This window comes from Aulonocara sp. 'chitande type north' Nkhata Bay, linkage group LG11 (assembly GCF_057382095.1).
Source record: "Aulonocara sp. 'chitande type north' Nkhata Bay isolate Kocher_YH1m ecotype deep benthic linkage group LG11, A_spYH_male_GT1.1, whole genome shotgun sequence".
In the NCBI taxonomy this organism is placed as follows: domain Eukaryota; kingdom Metazoa; phylum Chordata; class Actinopteri; order Cichliformes; family Cichlidae; genus Aulonocara; species Aulonocara sp. 'chitande type north' Nkhata Bay.
In genome coordinates, this window is record NC_141354.1 from 39,654,830 (window position 1) to 39,679,814 (window position 24,985).

General features: G+C 48.1%; 2 protein-coding genes across 5 annotated transcripts; one reads left to right on the forward strand and one right to left on the reverse strand.

Annotated features, from left to right (window-relative positions):
- Positions 1–117: 117 nt before the first annotated feature.
- crdhl (cone RDH-like) lies at positions 118–6,349 on the reverse strand. Its single transcript, XM_086312699.1, has 7 exons — positions 4,025–6,349; positions 3,564–3,698; positions 2,286–2,477; positions 2,054–2,215; positions 1,856–1,975; positions 1,455–1,659; positions 118–646 (listed from the first exon to the last, which is right to left on the reverse strand). Exons 1-7 carry the CDS (start codon positions 4,161–4,163, stop codon positions 541–543), a joined length of 1,059 nt encoding a protein of 352 aa, XP_086168825.1. The 5' UTR covers positions 4,164–6,349; the 3' UTR covers positions 118–540.
- On the forward strand, positions 5,683–24,010 carry pogzb (pogo transposable element derived with ZNF domain b). Of its 4 annotated transcripts, none has more exons than XM_086312696.1 (19): positions 5,683–6,126; positions 7,234–7,352; positions 7,463–7,543; positions 8,042–8,265; positions 12,982–13,075; positions 13,151–13,306; positions 13,379–13,492; positions 13,575–13,764; positions 13,831–13,982; positions 14,076–14,176; positions 14,263–14,409; positions 14,508–14,642; positions 14,713–14,915; positions 15,013–15,159; positions 16,270–16,329; positions 16,421–16,533; positions 19,216–20,865; positions 20,945–20,981; positions 21,057–24,010. In XM_086312696.1, exons 2-19 carry the CDS (start codon positions 7,238–7,240, stop codon positions 22,969–22,971), a joined length of 5,634 nt encoding a protein of 1,877 aa, XP_086168822.1. In that variant the 5' UTR covers positions 5,683–6,126; positions 7,234–7,237; the 3' UTR covers positions 22,972–24,010. The 4 variants fall into 4 exon arrangements, with proteins under 4 accessions (XP_086168822.1, XP_086168823.1, XP_086168824.1 ...); XM_086312697.1 differs by lacking the exon at positions 5,683–6,126 and adding an exon at positions 6,517–6,726; XM_086312698.1 differs by lacking the exon at positions 5,683–6,126 and adding an exon at positions 7,084–7,102.
- The last annotated feature ends 975 nt before the right edge of the window (positions 24,011–24,985 follow it).

The following is a 24,985-nucleotide window of genomic DNA, read 5'->3' on the forward strand; positions in this document are numbered from 1 at the left end:
ACCACGCGTAAGAAATGAGGCCTCATTTATTGGAAAGAAAGGTGCTCGCCAAGCTCCACCCACAGAGCATTCTGGATTTATTATTACTGAATCTATCAAACACACACAGAGTATAGAAACAGTCAAACTGTCTTTAATAACACCCAAAGCTTCACGTCCACACAGCTGAACTCCACACATCAGCAACCAGTAAAGAGGAGGACACAGGAAGTCAGCGAAAGCATCAAAAGAGGAAAGCATGAAGATACGTGATGGAATAATAAACATACAATGGAGAAAAAACGAAGGAAAAGTCAGGAAATATTTAGGGAGCAGTGAGGGGACAGCGAGGGGACAGTCGGGGGACATGGAGGTTTATGTTGCACATGAGAGTCCAGGTTCTGGAGGACAGGACAAATATCAGCAGCTGGAACATCTGGGACTCAAACGGGGCAACAACACAGAGCTTCATTTGTCTCTACAAGAGGTAAATCTGTTTGTTTCTGTCCTCATTTGTCCGCAGTCTGCAGCTCCATTGCTTCGTGTGTCAGAGGTTAAAGGTCAGCAGGTGTTCTTCAGTCCGACCAGACGTGTGCTCACCTCCCACAGTTTTCTTGCCACCACATCGTCCTGTCCCTCTGGAGCAGTTTCTTTCTCTGCACAGTCGCTGCAAACACAGATATGAACAATGAACAAGTGACTCAGTTTAATGTGTTTAAAATGGAAATAACCCCAGAAAAGCTCTGCAATGTTTGAACGTGTCTTTGTTCATCAATCAACCCGAAGTTCAAAACCTGCAGCTCTTCTAACGTCCAGGTTCAAAGTTTGCATCGTTGCCTCTTTGACCGACAAGTGGATGCTGACACAGGCAGCTGTAGCTGCTCGCTGCCTGCAGGCGCGACCTGGACCTCTGCTCTGTGTTTGTGCTGTCGGAGCCTCATTTTTAATGACATCGTCTGACCAATAATATGGCCGCTGTTAGGTTAATGTCCAAGAAGGCGGAGCTCTGGTTTAGGTGAGTGAAATTTGTGGGTTTTAATTGGATGTTAGTGATTAGCAGGTATCTGTGTCAGTGTGATAGCCTCTCACAGCCTGCGGATGCACGCTGACAGTCAAGCTAGCGAGCAGCAGCTGAAACAAAGTAGTCCACCCTGTCGCTGGCAGGCAGAAACGCAGAGGGCTTCAGTAACATCATTTTAAAAAGTTATTCCATTTATTCGAACGTGTTTACTACTTAAAGCTGAGAGAGGAGAAATCTCATGAAAGGAAACAGAGAAATGACAGGAAGTGAAAACTCTGATCTCAGAACGGTTTTATTTGTTTACCATTCAGCAGCTCAGACACGCCCACATTTATTATCAGAGCCGTCTACTCTTGTTTTACCTGAATTCTGCTCCTCGGACTTTAACACTTTGAGATGCTCAGGGAACAGAAAGAGGCACAGGTGTTTCTTCGGCCCCTCCCCTGCCTCCTACCTGAAGTAGCATCCAGACAACTCCTCCAGGCCCGGCGTCACAGCGCAGTACAGGCTGGTTTGGCAGCCCTCCCACGGAGTCTTCATGAGCAGCAGGGATGGGAGCTTCAGCAGCAGCCCGACCAGGGGGAACCAACCCTCCACATGGCGACCCAGCTCGGTCCGGATCACGCCTGGGTGAAGAGAGAACGACGACACACCAGAGCCTGCAGGAAAGGTGAGGACAGAGTCAGGAGGCGGGTTCACAGGTACTTTTGGGAGCTCGGCGGTCAATCACATCACAGCGCTGAGAGGCGAGATAACCCTTCCTCCCGTCAAACCATTTTACAGTAGGGACCTCTGAGGCTTTTGAATATTTACGGGGACCTCTGAGCGTTTGTGGCGTTCAGTGTTTGTGGGGACCTGAGAGACGTCGGGCCAGCTCTCTGGAGAACAGGATGTTAGCCAGTTTGCTCTGTCTGTAGCTCTCCAGAGCGCCGTACGGCCTCCGGCTGAAGAACAGATCGTCAAAGTCAATACGACCTGTAAGAAACACATGAGGTGTTAAAGAAACAACGCAAACATCATCAGCACTGAGATCTTTTAAGAGGTTGGGGGTACCTCCACGGTGGGCAACGGAGGACACGTTGACCACACGGCTGGGGGAGGAGCTCTTCAGCTTCGGCAGCAGCAGATTGGTGAGCAGGAAGTGACCCAGATGGTTGACCGCCAGCTGTGTCTCAAAGTTGTCCTCGGTCAGCTGTTTTGGACACATCATCACTCCTGCAGACAGACGGATGCTCAGAACGACAAAAAGACGAAGGGGCATTCACCTGTTCACAGGTGCGCTCACCTGCATTGTTGATGAGGATGTCCAGCCTTTCTTCGCTGTCCAGGAAGTCTTTAGCAAACTGTCTAATGGAGTACGTGGAAGCGAGGTCCAGGTGTCTGATCACCACGTTACCGTTTCCTGTCGACCGGCGGATTTCCTCAGCCGCCCGTTCTGCCCGGGTCAGGTCCCTGCACGCCATCACTACCCGGGCTCCTTAATGCAGTAACAAGTGACAAACACATCAGCGTCCGCTGTGCAAACACAAAACATGATTTTATTTTATATGCTGGAACATGCAGTTGAAATAATTTCATTTTTGCTTGATGCGTAAAGTTAAAAGGTTAAAACTCATAAAACAACAAAGAGATTTTTACATTTGATTCAAATTGATATGAAGACAAAATGTACTGAAAGGTCGATTCAGTTTATTTCATATTCAGCTTGTGTATTCATTTTTTGAAAAGCAACTAAGTAATAAGGTAACTAAGTAAGTGATCAGTAATTAGTAACTAATTGCTTTTTTAAAGTAAGTGGTGAGGTGAAACATGTACAGACTTCAGCTTTCACGAGAACAGAAAGAAGAGTTTCTGTTCCTGGAGTGGGAAACATGGCGGCAGCACTCGGACGCGCCCAGGCCTCGGCTGCTGAGCCAGGATTAGTCGCCCTCGCGCACATCTCGTCTTCTTTCATGACCTTCTAGAAATGCTTTGAACTGTTACAGATGTCGAATGACTTTCAATCACATTTGAGTGAAACGAAGAAAGATTTCCACAGCTGAGCACCACGTTCACTAAAGAACAGCCAATCAAATCAGTGGATCAGTGTTTAAAATAATCAATGCACCAAACAGCTCAGCAGCACCAAGAACCTTAACGACCACAGAAAACACTGAAGTGGAAGATTACAGAATTATTTCCATGGTAAGAAAAACAACTTCACAGCGTCTAAAAGGCCTGAAACGCTGTGCAGGACGATCACTGCGATGCTTTCATGGATGGAGATACAACAAGGTGCAGACCTTGGGTATCGATCAGACTTTAAAACAAGCGCTTTCTGAAAACCGTCTTTGGACATGTGAAACTGAGATGAAGCTGTATCAGGAGGATGGAGAGAAAAGGGTGGATGCAGTGTTATGGCGTGGGAATGTTTGGCTGGATCACAGGTGTTTCTCAGATTACAATAACACGCCCACAACATGGGACTGTAGTGTTTCCCTGTCAGCAGCTTCTAAAGCTTCGTCCATTCTTGTAGGAGACACTCGAGTGTTCGGGCAGTAAGACGGGATCAAACCGGGCTGACCTCGGCGTGCCAGATCTCTGCTCGTCTCTTTGCCGATGCCAGCGTTTGCTCCAGTGATCACAACTGTTCTCCCATCCAGACGAACCGAACAGCGACAAACTCCACCTGCGATCCACTTCCTCAACACCGCCACGCCTGCAGACACACACACACTCTCTGTCAGTACGGCAGCAGTGGGGCGAGGCCTGGATCTGTTATTTCTGTGAGAAACTCAGCATTTGTATTTCTTCATGAACTCTTCGAGGAACGCTGACATTAACCTGCCTGCATCAAAACTGACTCTGCATGTAAGCTCACAGCAGCAGCAGCGGCTCCAGCTGTGGATCTGGACCCCGAATGCAGAACAACAAGAATGTATTTGTCCTCATGCAGGTCAGTGGCTCTCAGTCTGTATTATTAACTGAGACATTATTTGGGCTGTAATGTAACACTGTTTGAATTAATGAGAAGTTAAATCTTACAGATCAGCGTGACTCCCAGCAGAGCTCCAGATCTCAGCATCAGGCAGCCCTGACTTTCCTCTCCCTGGGCCGGGTCTGAGCTGCCGCCGCCACCGGGCCACGGCAGCACCAGGAAGCCCCCAGAATGTGCAGCTTTCATCCCTGCAGGTCAGAACAGACTGAGAGGGAGCTAAACTAGACGGAAGAAGGAGGATTAACAGATTAGAGGAGATTATCCAGCACAGAGCTGCTCTGGAATCAGTTCCACAAACCACCAATCTCTGCCATGGGCAGGAAGAAGAAACTGTTAGTGATGACAGTCGGTCGGCACCTCCAGCAGCAGGACACGGGGGCTCCCCGAGGATGTGCTCTTCACTCTGCTGACCCACGACTGCACACCATCACACAACTGCTTCCTCAAGTTTGCAGACTACACAACTGTGGTAGGTCACATCAGCAACAACCATGAGACCTACGACAGGAGTGAAGTTAAACATCTGGCTGAGTCCCTGAACGTGGAGAAGACCAAGGAGATCATCATAGACCAGGAGAACTCACACCCTGCACACCCCACTGACCATCAGTGGTGCTGCTGTGGAGAGAGTAAGCAGCACCAAGTTCCTGGGTGTGCACATCTCAGAAGTTCTCTCCTGGTCAAAGAACACAGCATCATGGTCAGTAAAGCCCAACAGTGACTCTACTTCCTGCTCAAACTGAGGAAAGCGAGAGCCTCGACCCCCACGATGAGCACCTTCTACAGAGGCATCCTCACCAGCTGCATCACCGTGTGGTACGGCTGCTGCACTGGGCCTGCAGGAAACAGCTACAGCGAGCAGTGAGAGCAGAGAGAGGATCGTGGGTGCTTCTCTTCCCTCTCTCCAGGACATCTACTGCACCCGCCTCACCCAAAAAGCTCTCTGCGTCACAGGTGACTCCACCCATCCGTCCAACAGCTTCTTCAGTTTGCTGCCATCAGGAAGGAGACTGAAGAACCTCGGGGCCAAAACCAGCAGACTGAGAGACAGCTTCATCCATCAGGCCGTCAGGATGCTGAACCTGTCGACCAGACCTGCACCCACGTCTGCCCTCTGACCCACAGTGCCCACAAACACTCGCATTGTGTTGGACACTTGTGTGTGTATAAGACTTTCATGTTGTTTAGTGTAACGCTGAGGGCCACGGGAGCCCTGCAGGTTCCTGTGTGTGATCTGTACATGTAGTTTTTGACAATAACGTTGACTTCGATGACGCTCTGCTCTTTGGTAAACAATAAAATGAAATAAAATCAGAATAAAATCACTACATAATACATATAACAGTCCTGCTCGCAGCTCGAGTTTCATCTGCTCTGTCAGTAAACTCTACTAACCAAAGTCTAATTTAAAGGTCTGCAGATCCACATCAGCACTCTGTGGGTGTGTGCTTCAGAAACACGGGGACAAAAACGGCACGTTATGCTGCCAGGGCTAGTTATTTTATGAAACCTTCTCTTTGCTCTAAGCTGAAAATGATTCAGAAAATATACATTTTAGATTTACGTGATTTGTGCGGAGACACTCTGGAAAACTTCTGGTTCATTATGACATCACAGCGTGTCACAGGAAGTTCAGTGCGCGTGCCACTGTGTTGAGACCTGGCTGAAAGGTGAGCCTCACCTGTGTGAGGTACTTTTTTCTGAAGCACAAACACCTGAAAAAATAAACTCGTTTTTATTTTACGACGCGCTTTTTCAGCTCGTGACGTCACGGACATTGGTCACGCCCCATCCAAACAAAACAAAAAGAAGATGGCGCCCTGGCCCAAGCGTGGCGGCGGTCCTGGCGCCCGTCGCTCCCCCCGCTCCCCGCTGACCGGCCGCGGAGCCCGCTGTCCCCCGGCCCGGTAATCCGGTCTGCTCGCCTCTATCCTGACGGCCGCGACTCGGTTCAGCTCCTCCACAAAGATTCCACTGACCAATGAGCTGCAGGGCCACCTGAACAGGAAGTGACGTGTCTGTGCGGACCAATCCGCAGTTGTAAAACGGCAGCGGGCGGAAGGCCCGCCCCCTGACTGTCGAACCGGAGCGCGCCTCGAGAAGAGCCGTGCGAACCCGTCCGAGCTCTGCGGTGCCGCTCCAGTTTCAGGTAAGCCCGGCCCGGCACGGCTTGTCCCGGCGTCACACGCAGGCCCCGCTGAAGCTTTCGGAAGGTGCTCGGCGTGCAGCGACGAGCTGCCCCCGGCGGGGCGGTGCAGACGGGGTGCGCGCTGCGTGCTGAGCTCTGGTCCTGACCGAGAGCCCGGTGACCCGGCTCGGCTCAGCTGGGCCCGCTCGGCCTGTAAGTTCGGGTCCCCGCCGACAGGCGCGTCTCAGCCGGGTTGAAAGGAACAAAAACCCGGAGAGCGGGCTGAGCGCCCCCTGTGGCGGCAGCTGCCATTACACCTGCAACTACAGCTGATTGAACCCAACTTTATTTAAAAAGATTTACCGACGTCAGAGTTTGTGCAGAGCTGCTGTTGTTTAACTTCACCGTCAGCTGAGCGAATGAAGGCCAGCCTTTGTTAATCACACCACTACTTTATTTAAAATAAGGGCCGTGACAAAGAGACAGAGCACAAACGGCAGCAACAGAAGGCATCGAAACGTCACAGTGACCGGAAGTCTGTCCACACTAACGCCGCTGCCGTGATTGTGCGCGTGATCAGCGGGGTCAGGTCATCCTGATCAGCGTGTTCGGCAAACGCAGGTGTTTGACTGGACTGCACAGGTGTCCTCATTTAAATCATAAATGTTTTAAATCTACCGACTTCTGTTCAAACCGGGACTGAACTGCGCAGCTGTGAGGTTCACTGACACAAACATCAGCGTCTGTGATGCTGATCAAACCTGATGGACCCGTCCTCAGGCTGTGGACGCACCACAGAGTCTTTCAGCTGATTTGTCCCTGAAGGACATGTCTGTTTGTAGTTTTTGGTTTAATGTCACTGTGGTAATGCTGAGAGACGACTCCGCCTTTCTCTCATTGGTCTTTGGGCTCACAGGTGTTCTCTGAAACTAAACGCACTCGAGTATTTACAGCTAAAGTTACCTGTGAAAAGATCACCTGCTCACCTGGCTCTCAGGTTAAATATAACTCTAAGCTGCAGGTGTGCAGTACCAGTGTACCAATGTCATGTGACGTAGTGGAAATGCTGCTGGTCAGATTTTTCTTTTATCGTGGTTACAATGATGGTTTCTCTGGTGGTTTCCATAGCAACATGGATACAGAGTTGTTTATGGAGTGTGAGGAGGAGGAGCTGGAGCCATGGCAACAGGTGGATGACAGTGTGGAGGAAGATGACATGGACTTCATGGACAACTATGGAGAGCCAGGTGAGTCTCAGAACCAGGTCCAAACTCTAAAACCAGTTCTGGACACTCTGGACCTGAGTCAAACCCTAGAACCAGACTCTCTCTCTCTCTCTCCCTCTCTCTCCATGTAGTGGAGGATTCTCCATCTCCACTCCCAGTCTCTGAGACTCCACCTCCAAGGACCCCCCCACCCATCACACCTGCTGCAACAGGTATGTGTTCGGTGTTTCTTTGAATAGCCGATGACACAACAGGAGCCCCAGACGGCGTCTTCACTTGGATGCTTAGATCAGTTGTGTTACTGTAGACTCTCACAGCATGACTGTTGACTGTGTGATCTAGCACGAGATGAATAAAGCTGAGTTTACAGGTGTCGTCAGGTTCAGGTGTTGAGTGTGGCGCTCTCTGTCTGATGTTCGTGTGTCAGAGCAGCAGAGCTAACACAGTGTGGAGGAAAGTGGCAGCAAAGGGTCAGCAGGTCAAAGGTAAAAGCAGCAGACCTCTTCTCTGGGACAGGCAGAGCTTCAGCAGCTTTGTTGGAGAACCAAACGTGACGATGTCTGAAGCTGATCCTGGAACAGCCTGAAGCAGCAGAGACGCGGTGCTGTGAGCTGAAGGTGTTCCTGGATGTGGAGGAGCAGTCTGTGCTTCCGCGTCCCTCCGTAAAAGCTTTCACCGAGTCCTTCTGCTAACCTTTCTCTCTTCTTCAGCTTCATCACCTGCCCAGGTCGTCTCCTCTTCCTCTGTGATACCTCCTTCCTCTGTCGTTACCGCCTCCTCCTCTGCCCCGCGCCTCCCTGTTGCCTCCACGGCCCCACGCCTGATGGCTCAAGCTCCACCACTCATCCTGACTCAGACAGCGGGTGGAACGTTCCTACTTCCAGCGGCCGCCGGCACCGGCAGCAGCCAGCCCATCCTGCTCACCACTACACAGGTATGGAAATCAAACGCACCCTGTGCTTCAGCAGGTCAGCCAGGCCGAACGCTCCTCTGTGAAATGAGTAAAACGTGAGAATAACGAGTAACATAACGTGAAACATACATGTGTACTCTAGCGTAATAAATTAAAACCATGAACAATAATCCAGAGTTTAGGCTCCACCCTTTAAACCGCTGCAGGCAGTCAGGCTGTCGGAACAGTGATTTAGTGTTTTGCTCATGATTATTTTAAATCATAATCTTGGTTATTTTGTTTTGGTCACTAAGCCACTCCCTCGGCTGGTCGAGGGCCGGTGTCCTGCAGGTTGTGGACGTGTCCTCGAGCATACACGGCTGATTTAAATGGCTACATTACCTCCTCAACACACCTGTACTAATCATTTAGTTCAGGTGTGTTGGCCCAGGTTGAGATCTAAAACCCACAGGACACCGGCCCTTGGAGATCCCCACCCTGATGTAAAACGTGGGTGCAGCATTTTAAACCTGCATTCTTTCTCATGCCCAGCAGGGGGCGCTGTGAAAAGCGGCCTGTGAGGAAATCCTCTTGCTCAGCTGAGTAAACTCTCTCCTGGTTCAGTGCGACTCTGGTGACATAAAACAGGAAGTTCACTTTAGGATTTTGGTTAGGGCTGGGTTTTGATAATCGATTTATTGATTAAAATTGATTCTAGCTTGGATAACGTAAAATCGATTCATTAAAATCCTGAAAGGATTTTTAAGTATAAATTTATTTTGCCTGAAACGCCAGAATCTCAGGTTCTGCACAAAGACGTAAACTACTCTCTCTCTCTGTCTGTCTGTGTGTGTGTGTGTGTGTGTGTGTGTGTGTGTGTGTGTGTGTGTGTGTGTGTGTGTGTGTGTCCCGTCTAAAATCTTGTTTGTTTGTCACGCACACAAAAAGAAAACCTAATTTCTGCCGTTCAACAGGCTTCTGCACAAATTTAAACTTTTTTTAAATTATGCAAAACGCTGTGTCTGTAATAAAACCGCTGTAACTTCAGAGGTAATGTTCATGTGTTGATTAACTTTGACTGCCTGCTCAAACATTTGGTTTAGCATATTTTGAGAGACTATATATAATGAACTGGAGTACTTAGCTTAACTCAACCTTATTGAGCCATCTCTACCACTTGGTTGAGTTATGTTATCCTAAAAAAAACGCTAGATGGCACTGTGTCAGGATATGGCAGGCCTCATCTGCCACCCTCCAACCAAGAAATCAGAAAGCAAAAAATCACTCTGGACACATGGACTGTTTTGGCTAAAAACTTTAAAGGTAAGTACATTTTTCTACAGTATAAACATGTCAGAGTCTTTACTGAACATGATTATGTCATTTGATACCAGAAAATAGCTGTAATAAATCCGTAATATTTTTTTAAAAACATGCTCAACCAAACGGTTGATTTGTCAATTGATGGTAAGAGTAGTAAAACTTAGCTAATGTTTAGAACTGCTGTTTTAACATATGAAATTGACTATTTACTATTGAATATAAATAATTTAATGATCTATACATGTAAATATGACATGTTTACATTTTTCCATGACAAATACTGTATGTTACAAAATGTTCTAATGTTTAAAGATTTACTCACTTTCTGTGATTATTTTTTAGAGTACATGGAAATCAAACCAACTATATTTCTAAAATTGTATTTTTTTTAATGTTTATTAGATGGATTGCAAATCCTTTTATGGAGCAAGACAACGCACCTACCTGGCCCTTGTACCTGAAAATTCTCAGGACTCCAATGGTGAACTGAGTGATGATGACCCAATAGAGGATCCAGATTTTCAACCCAATTTTGCAGATGATAGTGATGAAAGCTGCTTTGATGTTTCCCTGGATGAAGATGCTCCTTCAACAAGTAGATCTAATAAACTTTTGCGTAAAATGAGCAAAAAAGGGAAACCTATCCTAAAAACAGTTCCCTTGGATGAAGCAGAGGATACATTAGACCCATCTTCCTCTTTAGTCCCAAAAAAAGACACAAGAAGAATCTGGAAGCATGAGGACATTGAAGAATTTCAAGTTCCAGATGCAAGTTTCGAAACGCCTGACGCCCTACAGTCCCCATTCCAGTACTTCAAAATGCTCTTCACTGATGAAATGATTGATCATATTGCCTATCATACCAATCTGTATTCTGCTCAAGAGTTGGGGGACACAATCAAGACTAGCCCTAAGGAAATTGAAGATTTTCTGGCAATCCTCCTATTCATGGGTGTTTTCAACTTTCCATCGCTAGAGGATTACTGGCACCATGAGTCACGTTTCAGTGTGATAGCAGATATCATGCCAAAGAAGAGATTCCAGCTTTTTCGCCAGTTCATTCATTTCAGTGATAATCAGCAGTGCAATGAGAGTCAAGACCGATTTAAAAAAATCAGACCTCTCTTTGATATGCTTCGTGAGCAATGCCTCCAGATACCATCAACAAATAAGCACAGCGTAGATGAGGTCATGGTAGCATATAAAGGCACAAGGGCTGGCAATCTCCGTCAATATATTGCCAACAAGCCAGACGAATGGGGCTTTAAGGTGTTTTGCCGAGCAAGTTCATCTGGCATCATTCATGACCTGGTCAGGGACCTTCCACATTCTTCAATGTTACCCTCAGTGAAGAGGAGCAGATGTTACCTTTGGGAGCCAAAGTGGTGACAACACTTTGCCAAACCATAACACAGCCAAGGCTTTCTGTTGTGTTCTGTGACAACTATTTTACCAGTTTTAAGCTGGTCCAGCACCTAGACACCTCATTGGGTGTCAAGTGCATTGGCACTGTTCGACCAAATCGCACAGGTGGAGCCACTTTGATGACAGACAAAGAGCTGATGAAGAGAGGGCGTGGAGCTTTTGACTACAGGTCTGCTGAAGGTGTGATCGCAGTTAAATGGTTTGACAACAAATGTGTGAACCTGCTAAGTAATGCTTCTGGGATCATGCCACTTTCAACTGTCAAACACTGGAGCAAAGAGTCCAAGGCGAAAGTTATGATCCCATGCCCATCACTCATCCCTGCATACAATGAGCATATGGGAGGGATAGATCTCTCTGACATGCTGGTACACCTGTACAAGACCCCAGCCAAGTCTACAAGATGGTACCTGCCACTCTTTGGTTACATGCTTGATCTGTCCATTGCAAATTCCTGGCTGGTCTACAAGAGGGAATGTGGACAACTAAACCAGAAACCAATCACACTCAAAAGATTCCGCCTGGCAGTTGCGCATAGCTTGAAACAAGTCAACAAGCCAGCATCCAAAGTTGGCCAACCATCATCCAGCTCTCCACCACCACCAAAGAAACGATACACCCCAAGACCCTCACAACCACAGCCAGATGTGCGATATGACTGCTTTGGGCATTGGCCACTTCACTTTGACAAGCGAGGCCGATGCAATTACTGTCCAAAGGGCGTCTCAAGATGGAAATGCCAAAAATGCAATGTTTTCTTGTGCTTGAATGCCAGTCAGGAATGCTTTGCAGTGTACCACCAGAAGATCTAATCATCAAGGGGTATTGGTGAAGTTGCATGAACGGCAAAAGAAAAGAGCCAGAACTGTTTCAGTGTGTTCTCAAATTTTTCAGTGCAAAATGGCAATGGTATATAATATACCACCAGAATTTTCTGGAAAATAAAAAAAAAAATGTTAGTGCTGTTCCAACACTACAGTGAAAAGTTTATGTTAACAACAGGTCAAAAGTGAATTTGTATGTTTATGAATTTTCGGTAATTGCAGATCAAGTTTTGATCAAATTTACAATATTTTTGTGTTTTATACATTTTGTGGTTTGTTATTATGACGCCCACTGTTGAAATGGAATCCATCAATGTTTGATGTTTTACTACCACAATAAAGTGGGTCAAACACAAAATTGGGTAGTTATTGTTTTGCAAAATGAGTATAACCTTTACTTTTTTCTACTAGTTATGTCTGTAGAACTTTATGTAGTTGTACTATAGAGAGACATCTCAACCGTTTGGTAGAGGGTAATATTTAAAAAACTATAAGGTGTGTATAAATTTTTTTTTTTTTGATTGTGATCATTATTGACCTAAAGGAATAGAAAATATGAACAAATAATTTTTTCATTGTATTTATCTTGGTGAGGCAGTCAAAGGGTTTTAATGGTTTTCTTTCGTTTTTGATGTACTGCAGAATATCCATCCATCCATTCGCTTCCGCTTATCCTTTTCAGGGTCGCGGGGGGCGCTGGAGCCTATCCCAGCTGTCATAGGGCGTGAGGCGGAGTACACCCTGGACAGGTCGCCAGTCTGTCACAGGGCGAACACACAGGGACAGACAACCATTCGCACTCACATTCACTCGCACATTTACACCTAATGGCAATTTGGATTATCCAATTAACCTATCCCCACAAGCAGAAGTACTGCAGACTATTTTTATAAAATCCCAGAACAGAAAAACCACCTTCATGTTTTTCTGTTTTATCTTCAGCTACTTTGACACAAAGGCCTCGCTGTGATGCTCACACCTTTGATAAAGTCTTGCGAGTGTCAGCTTCCTTTCTATAGGCAAAATTTCCCAGATTCAAATCGAATGGAATAGATTCTAGACGGTGACGATGTCCAGTCTGAGAGGAGCAGGAAGCAGGGGCAGATTTGGGGGCGGGACTACATCTGAGATAAGCTGTTGAGTCTCCACGTTGTGTCATGGTGATGTCGTGTGTTTGGATGTACAGGGTTTCCCGGTGCAGACGGTGGTGAACCCCGGCGCTCCTCTGGTTCTGAACCTGCAGCCGGGTCAGACGGTGCAGCCGCTCACGCTCATCCGGTGTAGGTCGATCTAATTGGTGACGAAATCCGTGATCGATGTCAGCCGATCGCTAATCAGCCGTTTCCTGTCCACAGCCCCGTCGCTGGGTCAGCTGGTTCGGCCCAGTGTGGGCGTGTCGCCGGTAAGGTCAGGCCCCGCCCCCTCAGGAGGTCCCACCCAGCCCGGCTCGACCTTCACTGCCATGCAGCTGCCCGCCACGCTGACGATTCGCACCAGCACACCAGCACCCGGTGAGCGTGACACCTAGAGTGGGAGGAGCTTCTTTTAGGACGACTCAAACTGACCAGTTTCATGTTTTTCAGTTAACCTCCACGTGACCCAAGTGGGCGGAGCCAATACACTGAAGGTGGCTGGGTCCCCCGCCCTCCCCTTAGGTTCAGCCAATGGCGTCACCAGAGCCACTCCCATCAGCAGCGGTACACCAATAACCTGTCAGTGCTTGTGTGTGCTCAGATTTGTTACGTCTTACCTTTGTGTGTGTGTCACCTGCTCCCACAGCCGCTCGCTCCGCCCCTTCGACTGTCAGCACAAACTCGGCTGACTCCACCCGTGTGGTGATGAGCGTGGAGGAGTTTTATTATGGCACATTTGAAGGTGATCTGAGTCTGAGGAAGCCCCTCCCACTGGGAATCAAAACCTCCACCTTCACCTGCCAGATCTGCTCTCACCTGTCAGAGAATAACCTGAGGTGAGCACCTGAGCACACGCGGGATACAGATGCGGTGCTCTGTATGTTTAATGTGTGTGTGTGCAGGTTGATGCAGCACATGCTCCAGCACTCAGAGCTGATTAATGGCGGCGGCGATGATGACAGGAAGTGCTGCAGGTTCTGTTACCGTCAGTTCTCGTCTGACGCTCAGCTGCAGAGCCACGAGGACCAGGTGCACGGCCCCACCCTCTCCTCCTGTAAGACCCACACACGGAGTGCTTGCCTGTGTTTTTGCATGTGTGACGAGCTGCGTTGGCTCAGGGCTCACCTGTCACCTGTCTGTCTCTCAGGTATGTGTCGTATCTGTGAGTGGGCGTTTGAAAGCGAGCCACTCTTCTTAAACCACATGAAGTCCAACCACAAACCGGGTGAGATGCCTTACGTTTGCCAGGTGAGTGACCACTGACCCGCCCCTTCCCACCTACGGGCCGTCCTAGGTCAGGTCTGATCCTTACCTCAGGTGTTACGACCTCGCAGGTATGTTCGTATCGCTCGTCCTTCTACTCGGACGTCCTTCAGCACTTCTCCAGCTTCCACAGAGACTCGTGCTTCCTGCTCTGTATTTTCTGTCTGAAAGTGACCAGAAATCCCGTCAGCTACCGGCAGCACCTGCTCAAACACCAGGTAAGCACACGCACCAGGTGTAGACGAACAAACACCAGGTGTAGACTTCCTGCAGTGGAAGTGGATGGGTCTTTTAATTTGAAATTCTCTGTTCCCAGATAAACCAGGCCTTCCACTGTAACAGGTGTCGTCTGCAGTTTGTTTTCCTCAAAGACAAGATGCAGCACAAACTGGAAAACCACCGCAGCTTCCGCCGCCCGCCTCAGCTGGAGGGCCTGCCGCCGGGGTCAAAGGTCAGTGCCTTCGTCTTGATTTAAATGTCTTGCTCCAGACAGGTGGCATTACTGGTCCATGTGTCTTCAGGTGACCATCAGGACCTATGGCAAGATAAGGCCCTTGGTGACATCAGGAGGAAGCCGCCTCCTCCAGAACCCCGCCTCCCTCATCCAGCCAATCAAGATCAAGATGGAGCCACAGAGGTCTCTGATCCAGAAGAACCCCACAGCATCAAAATTACCGCGGTCCCCGACCAAGAAGCTGGGCAGCCGTCGAATCCATGGCAACAGGTGAGGCTGACGGTGACAGGTGACGTCGATTTTGGGCCCCTCCTCTTGTGTTGTTGATGTCACATGATTCAGGTGTGTCTCTCCGCTCCTCCTGCAGGAGGTCAGGTGATGACGACAGGTTGGTGTGTTTGGAGTGCGGGACCGACGCCTCCGATTTCTCCGCCCACTATCCGACTCACGTCCACTGCCTGCTGTGCCCCTACAGCAGCTGCTGCTCCCGGGCCTATGCTGCTCACATGATCAAGTAAGTAATCCGAGTATTGCAGGAGTATTCTTTAGCAGTAGGGCTGCCACGATTTGTCGACTAGTCACGATTACGTCGACTATCAAAATCGTCGATGACTGATTTAATAGTCGACGCGTCGTTTGAAGCTTTGTAAGATCACAAAAGACGCAGGAATCAGTAGCAGGATTTAAGAGTGTAATAACGGACTGAAACAGAAGATGGCAGCACTGCATGTACAAGGATGCCAGCTACCGTTAAACCCCGAAGAAGAAGAAGAAGCAGCTGTGTCCCAGAATTCATAGCGCGGCCCAGCTCAGTTTCCAACAATGGCGGCAGCTAGTTAGTTTTAATGTTACTCTTATTATTCTTTCTGGGTCACAAAATAAACGTTTAACATATTTTCAGGCGAGAATGTAGCTGTGTAAACCTCAAATATCTGCTCAGTTTATCAAGACACCGCATATTTTCAAAAGCGCTCCGACGTTTTCGGAGACGTCTGTTACCCACTAGCTCGATAGTTAGCCGGGGGCTAGGCTAACTAGAGCCGTGAGAACACCGGACTCCCGGCTAATCGTTTTCAAACCCACCGCTGTCTTTCGCTACTCAGGTTAAACATGATATATGAGTCACTTAGATAACTTAAAATGTTATTGTTTGGCTTTTTTTAGTGTTTTATTTGTTCCTGAGTAAATCGGTTTGTCTGAGATTAAAGTTATAGTTTTTACACAGCTGAATAAACGTCAAGCAGACAGCTGATTATCAGAAGTGTGAGATGCTCCAGAATATACTCCAGTGTCCTGTTATATTTTAGATAGCAAGGAGTTTATTAAACTTCACCGAGACAATCTGCAGATTTCATTAAAATTTAATAAACTATCATCTTGTCTTTATTGTTAGTTAGCACCTTAAACACTTAAAGCTGTAAGATAATGATAGTTATATAAGAGCAGATGCTGCTGGTGCAATAAGCTGTAGTTTTACGTCCAATGGATGATGATCTGATTAGTGACTAATCGCAAAAATAATCGGTGACTAGTCGACTATCAAAGTAATCGCTTGTGGCGGCCCTATTTAGCAGTAGTGCGTGCAGTAATCTGGATTTATGGATGCTCGATCGTTTATCTGCAGCCACCACGTCCCGCGCTCCAAAGACAAAGCCGTCCCCCTGCACAGGCTGCCTCCTCCATGGTGAGAACCTCATTGATCTGATCAGGTTGGTCTTCGTGCTGCCGATGAAGCTCCGCCTCCTCATTTTCTTCTTCTCTTCCTCACCGCTCAGCCCGTTCCACCTGCAGTGCTTCAGGTGTGAGTTCAGTTCTCAGACAGCTGACCTGATGGCCAATCACCTGCTGATGAACTCGGAGCATCACAGCACCACCTGCAGGATCAGGAGTAAGACCGCACCACCACAACTACACCCATAACAACACAATCTACAGCAACAATCGCTGCTACACCCAAACAGGCTGCGTTCAGCTGCTCGTTTAAAACAAAGGGCAGCTCAGTGGGTACAGCACGCACACAATGTGTACACATGTACATAACATCCACACAACAGCCACACACCATGTAGTGTGTGCATGTACACTTGTGTAGCTAATAAAGTGTCAAGCAGAGGTTTCTTCATGGTGCAACGTTAGCGTCTCCACAGCTGCTGCAGAGTAGCACAAACACCCCGATGAGGATAAAGTGGAGCTGATGAAACTGCTGTTCGGGGGGAAATCAGCTGACGTCTCTGAAGCTGAAAGGTCGACGGGTTCTTGGCGTTCACAGAGGTCTCTCTGTTTTCCTCTTAAATCACACTTTTCCTGGTGGGGAGCCTGGAATTGATCCATCGCTGTGACGGCAAAGAACTGGAAGGTTTCCAGTCTCTGCAACCGGGGGAACAACGGGGGAGGGGTCGAGGTTTACTCAGCCTAACAATCGCTGTTTAAAGTTTGTAGATGCAACATGGAAAATTCCAGGCTTGTCCACTCATCCAACCTTGAAGCAGTGTTAAAGATCTGTCCTCTGGCTCTCGGCTGCCTAAGCTGTAAATGTTTACTTGGGCACTTCTGGAGCCTCAGCTGTGTCGCTCAGTCTGAAGGCTCCAGTCCCGTTCTTTGCATTCTGCTCTAAACGTCAGTCACGTCAGGGTGAAAGTTTTGGAGTGAACAAACTAACCTCGGCCTCGCAGCTTCTCCTGTATGAAGAATAGTGTACAGGCTTTTGTCTGCACAGCGGAGCCAGAACATCTGGATTTTTCTCCGTTTCAGGAAGTTATGAGAAGTGATTCAGCTGGGAAATACAAAGCCTGGATTTTTGATTCCTTGGTTGGTAGATGGTTTCTGCTCCTCCGGTTGATTAAACGTCCCCACTCTCCCCACTCTGCCTCTGACTTCCTGAACAACACGGAGCTGCTGCTCCCATTCATGCATGTTTTCTTGATGCACGTGTATGTTTAACCTTTTAAATGTTTTTTAATTAAAATAAGATTTCACTTAATTTACTCCAAAGCGTTTAACTGTTTGATCCAGGTTCTACTCTGTAGCAGCTGTGGAGACTCTAATGTTAAACTGGTTCACAGAGGAAGCATGCAGTTGCAGTTATCAGGGAATAATCTTGCTGTGATTAAGTGTTTTTCAGCAGTGAGCAGCAGAACAGGCAGAGATTAGTGCTGTTTCTCAACACTCAAGTACGCAAGTCTGCACTCACGTTCTTGCTAGTCCATATTTCATAAGTTCACACGGGAATCTGGCGGTCTTCCCGATAACGCAGCGCGATCGTTCTACAATTGGAACAACAGTGTAGGTGATGACATCACAGCTCCAGATAAGCAATTTGGCAAAATTTGCTTTTACATATGATCGGTTTCATGTCTCATAACCTTCATACAGTTAAACACAATCACTACATGACAGAAACACACGCTTCATCTCTCTTAGTAGAAACAGGAGAGATGTTAGAAAATTTTAGTAATCACTCAAAGCTTACAGCCGACAGCTGCAGTAATTCGGAAGAGAACTGAACAAATATTTCAAATATAATCTGATCATTGTCGGATCCTTCAGGATCTCCACGTATTAACACACTGCTTTTGTTCCCGGTGAAAATGTTTCCTCCTGAATTAAAATCTTTTTAATATTAGATTTAATTCAGAGTCAGCTGTTTAAATAAGAACAGCACATTTTACATCAGGGGATATGACGGGTGAAATTCATACTGACAGCTCTCAGAGTAAGGCTTTAAATTTAAATAAAACGGTGCAGTTATGAAGCTGAACTTTAATCTCAGCCAAACCGATTTACTCAGGAACAAATACAACATTGAAATGAAACTAACATTAACATTTATCTAAGTAACTCATATATCATTTGGGGAAATGGCCTGTATTTGTATAGTGCTTTACACATCCATTCACACACACATTCACACACTGGTGATGGCAGCTACATTGTAGCCACAGCCACCCTGGGGCGCACTGACAGAGGCGAGGCTGCCGGACACTGGCGCCACCGGGCCCTCTGACCACCACCAGTAGGCAACGGGTGAAGTGTCTCGCCCAAGGACACAATCACCGAGACTGTCCAAGCCGGGGCTCGAACCGGCAACCTTCAGATTACAAGGCGAACGCCCAACTCTTGAGCCACGATCGCCCCGGCATCATGTTTAACCTGAGCAGCAAAAGTCAGCGGGGGGCTTTGAAAACAATGTGCGAGGAGTTCGCTGTTCTCGCCGACTCTAGTGAGCCTCAATCACCCTGTCAGCTATCAAGTATACACAAGTGTGCATACTCAGAAATAGCCTAGGTCATGCTGATGTCAGGATTGTGATATAGATGCTAGCTGAATTTATTTTTTTTTTTTTAGTGATGGCGGCGTCTCAGCCAACCTGCTGACGCACGTACAATGGTATAAAGATGTCACTTAAATGTGATGAGAGTTTTATTAGCTCTAGATTTCAGACTTCTCTTTTAAAGACAGGACGTCTCCGAACCTGTGTCAGGTCTGTGTGGCTAGGTTAATTCCAAAGAATCAGATTGTTAAGTTGCTGAAATGTAGAGTTGATCCAGCCTCTTTTTGTGTTTTGTTCCAGCCTATGTTGAACCGGACATCCAGTTCTGCCACAGTGAGGAGCCACAATCTTCAAAAGGAAGGGATCTAGATCAGAACAAGGACTTTCCTGACCCCTCCTGGAAGTCAGCAGATGGTTGGAAACAACCAGCAGGGGTTAATGATGCCTACTCTTCCATCCGCCCCTTCACGCAGAACAGCGGCCCTCACCACTTCCTGTCCAAGAGCAGCGACGCCATCGACTACTTCAGCCTGGTCTTCCCGGCAGCACTCATTGAGCTGATCACCAATGAGACCAATGCCCACGCCAAAACTTGCCGTTTCCTCAGCAACACCTGCCTTGACTGGATTCCTGTCACCACCCACGAGATCAAAGGTTTCATCGGCCTGGTTATTCTGATGGGCATCCAAAACCTTCCCGACCCGTCGCACTACTGGTCCTGGAGTCACTATGACAACAGCTACACTTTCTATCGAGCAATGAGCTTTAAACGCTTCAAGCAGATCGCCACTAACATCCGCATGGGCAGCTTCACCACAGACGAGTACCGTGGCACCAGCAATCCCAGCGATTCGATACACATCTTCAGGCCGATGCTGGAAATCCTGAGCAAAGCCATGTGGAATGCCTACCGGCCAAACTGCTGCCTAACCATCGACAGGGCGCTGCTGCCCAGCCTGGAAGAGGGCAGCAGCCAAACCAAAGGGAACCCGAAGACTCAACCTCAGGTCTGGCTGCTCTGTGACTCAAAGTCTGGTTACTGCCACCGTCTCTTCATACAGATGGGGGTTAAGTCGGGTCAGGATCCAGGCTTCACCGTAGTGCCGGAACTGGTGAACGGTCTGGAGGGAAAACACCACCAGCTCTACCTTGCTAACTCGCTCACGTCTGTTCCACTTATGCAGAAGCTTCTGGATCAGGGCATTTATGCCTCCAGCTCCTTCCCTCCTCCCAGCTCCATCCTACCCAGGGAGCTGTGGGAGGAGGGCGAGCTAGAGAAACCAGGGGACTTCCTACAAAGACAGTTTGGCCCCCTGCTAGCCACTCGCTGGAGGGATACCAAGGAAATGGGGTGTCTATCAACAAATGCAACTCCAAATGAGCCAGATACTGTTTGGAGAAGGTCTCAAACCAAGGTAGGTGGACTGGACCCCATTGACCGCCCCATGGCCTTCCGCTTGTTGCAGGAGAACATGCGGGGTGTCGACATCTGCAAGCAGCTGCTGGCGTGCAACCCGCTGGGAGGGGTCCCTCAGGACCGTCATTGGCGCAGCCTTTTCTGGTTCCTGATCAACCTGAGCATCGTCAACGCCTTCATTGTGCTGCGTGAGAGCCGCAAAGAGAACCCTCCCGCCTGGGTACAGGATGGTCTTTTTACTCAGGTAAATTTCCGCAAGCGCTTGGGCAATCAGCTCGCCAAGTGTGCCCAGAAATACTTCGAGACAATGGAGATTGCAACGTCGCGCGTGACAAGGAACGAGGTTGCAGAGGAGCCAGTCAAACAAAGGCACAGGATGACGAAGATCAGTAATGTGTCCAAGAGGTGCAAGAACTGCAACTTGAAGAACATCCGCCACGAGAGCGTGTATGGCTGCATCGTCTGCAAAGCCAACCTGTGCAAACAGCCAAGCTGCTTCTGGGAATATCACGGCTTGTCGTCTCTAAACAAAGGTCAGTATTTCACTCGGTAACTCTGAAAGGAGCTGTTTTATTGCTCTGAATTTCAAAGAGCTGTTTTTGTTTTTTACAGGATCAATCAAAGTTGGGTTTCTCAAAGACAGAATAAGGTATGTGTTGATCCACACAGTTAAATGTTTGATTATTTGATGTGAACTACTAATAAAAGTTTGTCTTTGCTGCAGTGGAGCGATTGAGGTGGATGAGGTTTTGGACAGCGTGGACGAGACGATGGGCCCTGTGGAGGACCTGGACTTTTCTGATGATGAGAGACTGGACGACCTGGATGACGCTGAAGAAACTGAAGAGGTTAAGGAAGACTTTATCAAAGATCCAGAGTTCCATATGCCATCAACAGCAAACGGCCATGCCCAACCACCGGCCATTGCACCTGCCTCTAAAGAGCGTGAGGATTTCCTGACCGCCCGTCAGCTGAGGATTGCCCTGTTTGCTCTCTGTGATGGACTCCGCCAGGCCTCTCGCGTCTTTGCAACAGAGGCTCCGCTTATCCGATCCTGGCTGAAAGAGGCCCGGAAGCGTCTAAAGGAAAAAGAGCAGGAGCAGAAGGTCCAAACCAATGGTGCGGATCGTATGGTGGCCTGGGTGCTATCCATGCGTGAACAGCAGCTTCCTATCACAGAGAGCAACCTCTTCCACAAAGCTTCCACCCTCAAGAAGAAAGGAGGTTTTAGTGTCTCCTTCCGCATCTCTTACGACTGGGCGGTGAACTTCATGCTGGAGCACCGACTTGGTGTGCAGAGTTCTGGCAGGGCTGCGACACTGGATCGCATCCTGCCGCGTTTTCTGGAAGCCAAAGTAAAGACCTTCAAGGAGTTTACCCAGAAGATCATCCAGGCCCACAAGCTGACAAAGAGCACCGTTGCCGCGATGGATGAGCTTTGCATCTTTGTGGACTTGAGATTGGTTCAGGAGAAGTCTCGCCGCTCAGAGGCCTTGGAATTCACAGGGTCTTTGCCTCTGCTCACCGTGTACCTGACGGTGCTGGCTGACGGCACCATGCTACCTGCTCTGGTGCTGGGAAACAGGAAGCTCAATGAAAGAGACCTGCCAGAGTTCATTTTGCTGGAGGCTATTCCAGAAGGGCTGTCGGTCGAGGAAGCGTTGGACCTCTGGATTAATAAGGTGTGGCTGCGCACCGGCCCGGCTCAGCATAGTAAGTCAATGCTGGTCCTGGACCGGCATCGGGAGCACCTGGGTGATCATTTCCTCACCTCCATCAGCAGCTCAGGGACTCTGCCAGTGGTCATCCCTAGTGGGTGCTCCTTCTGTCTGCAGCCGCTGGAGATCTGCATGAAGCCGGTGCTGCAGCGCTTCCTGCTGTCACGCTGGTCAGAGTTCACTGCCAGGAATCCAGTGGAGATCAAGGAGACATCACCCCAGTCCCTCCAAGCAAATGTGGGTCAGGTGTTATTTGACTGGTTGGTCGAGGCTCTGACACACCTGAATAAAGTCCCACAGCTTTGGAAGAAGTCGTTTGACCTGACGGGTCTCCTGGTGGGGCCCAAAGAGGAGAACGTGGAATTGGACAACAGAACAACAGCTGATAAAAGAGGCGGGATTCAGTCCGAGCTACTGACGATGCTGACTGAGATCCTGCTTGGTGCTGAAGCTTCAGAGACAGAGTCTCCAGATCTGCTGGAACTGGAGGATGAAGAGGACTCAGAGGAGGAGGAACAAGCTGTGAAAGAAGAGACATCAGAAGAGAATCAGGAGGACAAAAAAGATGAAGAGAAGAAAGAGAAAGAGGACAGGGAAGAGACGAGGAAGGAGTCAGAACAAAGAGAGCAGATGGAGGAGGAAGGGAAGGAAGCTAAGGAGAAAGGTAGGACAGAGGAGGAGATGGTGGAAGATGAGGAGGAAGACGGGAAGAACAGTGAGGAGAAACAGGAGGTTAAAACAATTGAGGAGGACAGTGAAGAAGAGGGCAAGGAGACAGAAGAGGATAGGAAGGAGGTGAGCAAGGAGAGAAGAGAGACCAGGATAGTGATTGGCGAGGAGGTTGGGGACGAGTGGAAGATAACAGTGAAGAGCCGGGCCGAGGCCAACGGCGAAGAGGGCAGCAGGAAGGAGGAAAGCTGAACTAGGTGGAGGTCCACAAGCTTGACTTTGCACCATCTCTTAACACTACAGGGGGACGGTCTGGGGGCGGAACCTTCTGTTGGTGAGGGCACACCTGTCAAGGTATCGACTGTAAGCAACTGCAGCTGTGTGCTAACGTTACAGGCACTGGGGGTTTGGGGGCGAACCGGGGTACAACGGTGGAAACGGCTCCTTGATCGTTGCGTTCTCAGTTTCTTTTATTCGAGCACCATCTAGTCGACGACAGGGGAACTGCACCCCGTTCGTGTGAACCATGCGGACAGATGGGAACATTTTTGCTTCGTTTGTTATTTTTGGTAATAAATGAACCTTGAAGGTGCTTTTCTGACAGACATGTTGGAGTTTTACACAGAAAGGGATCGTGGAGTGGCCGAGTCACCGCTCATATTATGTTTTTGTATTTACAGTAAGATTTGTTTCCAGACCAGCCAATCAGGATCCATCTCCATCTGCTCTCATAGTTAGGTCTGTTTCATAAATAGTTAAAAACCTCTCCAGAAGTTCCTGCGTCCAGGTCGACTCGTTCGGCCAATGTGATCCTCCGGGAAAACTGACACGGAAATGTGCTAACAAACCGAAACGGTCACAAAAAACGACCGCAGGTGAAAACATCGTGTGGAGGTGCAGATTCATCACCGCGTGCAGAAAGTGAGCGTGTTTTCTAATGTGATCAAACGGTTCAGTCATTAAAGTGAGCAGAGGTGGACCTCCGCCTCGATGGCATCATATCATACCAAAAACTCCACCCGTGTTCAGAGCATGAGTGGAGTTTGGGTATGATCATGGGTGGTCGCAGTAATCCCACTCAGGCGATCACGTCAACCCTAAAGCGAAAAACGCAAGGCGAATGCTGGTTCTCTTCTGATGAACAATGGAGTCCTGGAAGCCGATTGGCTAGTCTGGATCTTGTGGCCAGGAAGTGTCCGTCTGATTATGACTCCTCGTGAAGCTGATGATGTTTTGGTGCTGCTGTACAGACTTTAGATAATGTTCCTCATTAATAAAACTAGAATCTCTACCTCTGAGTCCGTCTCTATAACTCTCAGAAAACAACTTTATGTTGTGCCTGACGGTGACTCTGCACAAATCAGCAGAGCGCCATGTGACTTTTATCTTATCAGGTTTACCTGCTGTTGGCTTGACGAGCTGCTGAAACTAAACCAAACCGACCAGCGGGTTCAGAGTCTGAGTGACAATGACAATGCAGGAGGACGCTTTCATAACAAGTCACTCAGAGACACTTTTCCCTCAAAGCTCTGAATAAATTGTGATCAATAATCAAACTTTATTGTTATTCAAACACCTTTAGTGCAAGTTATTGCAGAGCTATACAAGTAAAGGAAAAAATGGCCTTTAAGGACAGAAAGTTCAGAAAATGTTCAGCAACAATATTCAGCTAAAATAAATGATTAAATGCTTGCAGATAAAATGAAAAGTCAAATGCATCACAAGCAATGTTGGGAAGGTTACTTTTAAAATGTATTCCATTACAGAATACAGAATACATGCCCCAAAATGTATTCTGTAACGTATTCCGTTACGTTACTCAATGACAGTAACGTATGCTGAATACTTTGGATTACTTAATATATTATCATGCTTTTTACAACAACGTGAATGTACTATTGCTGTGTGATTTATTACTATTACTGAAGGTCCGCGACTCCGAACTGTAGTAAAGGGACCTCTGACTAATATGGCGGGGTCCCTGTCGGCTCGTAGCCGAAAAATAGCTTTACTTTGTTGTGTGGGTCAACTTTTCTTGCGAGAGACAGAGAGAGGCGTTGAAAGGCTGCTTAATGTTTCGGAGGAAAACACGAACACGGTGTACAGTCGAGTCTTAATAGCTTACTTACAACTGGGCTCGTCAGGCACTCTTCTTGGCTGCAGTGGTTATTATTATATTTACATGCTTCCAGCTCCCGTTTTTCCTCAATGACAACTCGTACCTTTCCACTCCCCTTTTTCTCCCTCCTCGCTCACAGACACATAA

What these genes read in the sequence shown, in the direction of transcription:
- crdhl (XM_086312699.1), bottom strand. Translation starts at nt 4,163, where the DNA reads ATGAAAGCTGCACATTCTGGGGGCTTCCTGGTGCTGCCGTGGCCCGGT. An exon ending in GCTGGGAGTCACGCTGATCT is followed by an intron (nt 3,699 to 4,024) that starts GTAAGATTTAAC and finishes GTGTGTCTGCAG; the next exon opens with GCGTGGCGGTGTTGAGGAAG. An exon ending in GCTGGCCCGACGTCTCTCAG is followed by an intron (nt 1,660 to 1,855) that starts GTCCCCACAAAC and finishes CCTTTCCTGCAG; the next exon opens with GCTCTGGTGTGTCGTCGTTC.
- pogzb (XM_086312695.1), top strand. Translation starts at nt 7,169, where the DNA reads ATGCTGCTGGTCAGATTTTTCTTTTATCGTGGTTACAATGATGGTTTC. An exon ending in GGACAACTATGGAGAGCCAG is followed by an intron (nt 7,353 to 7,462) that starts GTGAGTCTCAGA and finishes CTCTCCATGTAG; the next exon opens with TGGAGGATTCTCCATCTCCA. An exon ending in GCCTGCCGCCGGGGTCAAAG is followed by an intron (nt 14,643 to 14,712) that starts GTCAGTGCCTTC and finishes ATGTGTCTTCAG; the next exon opens with GTGACCATCAGGACCTATGG.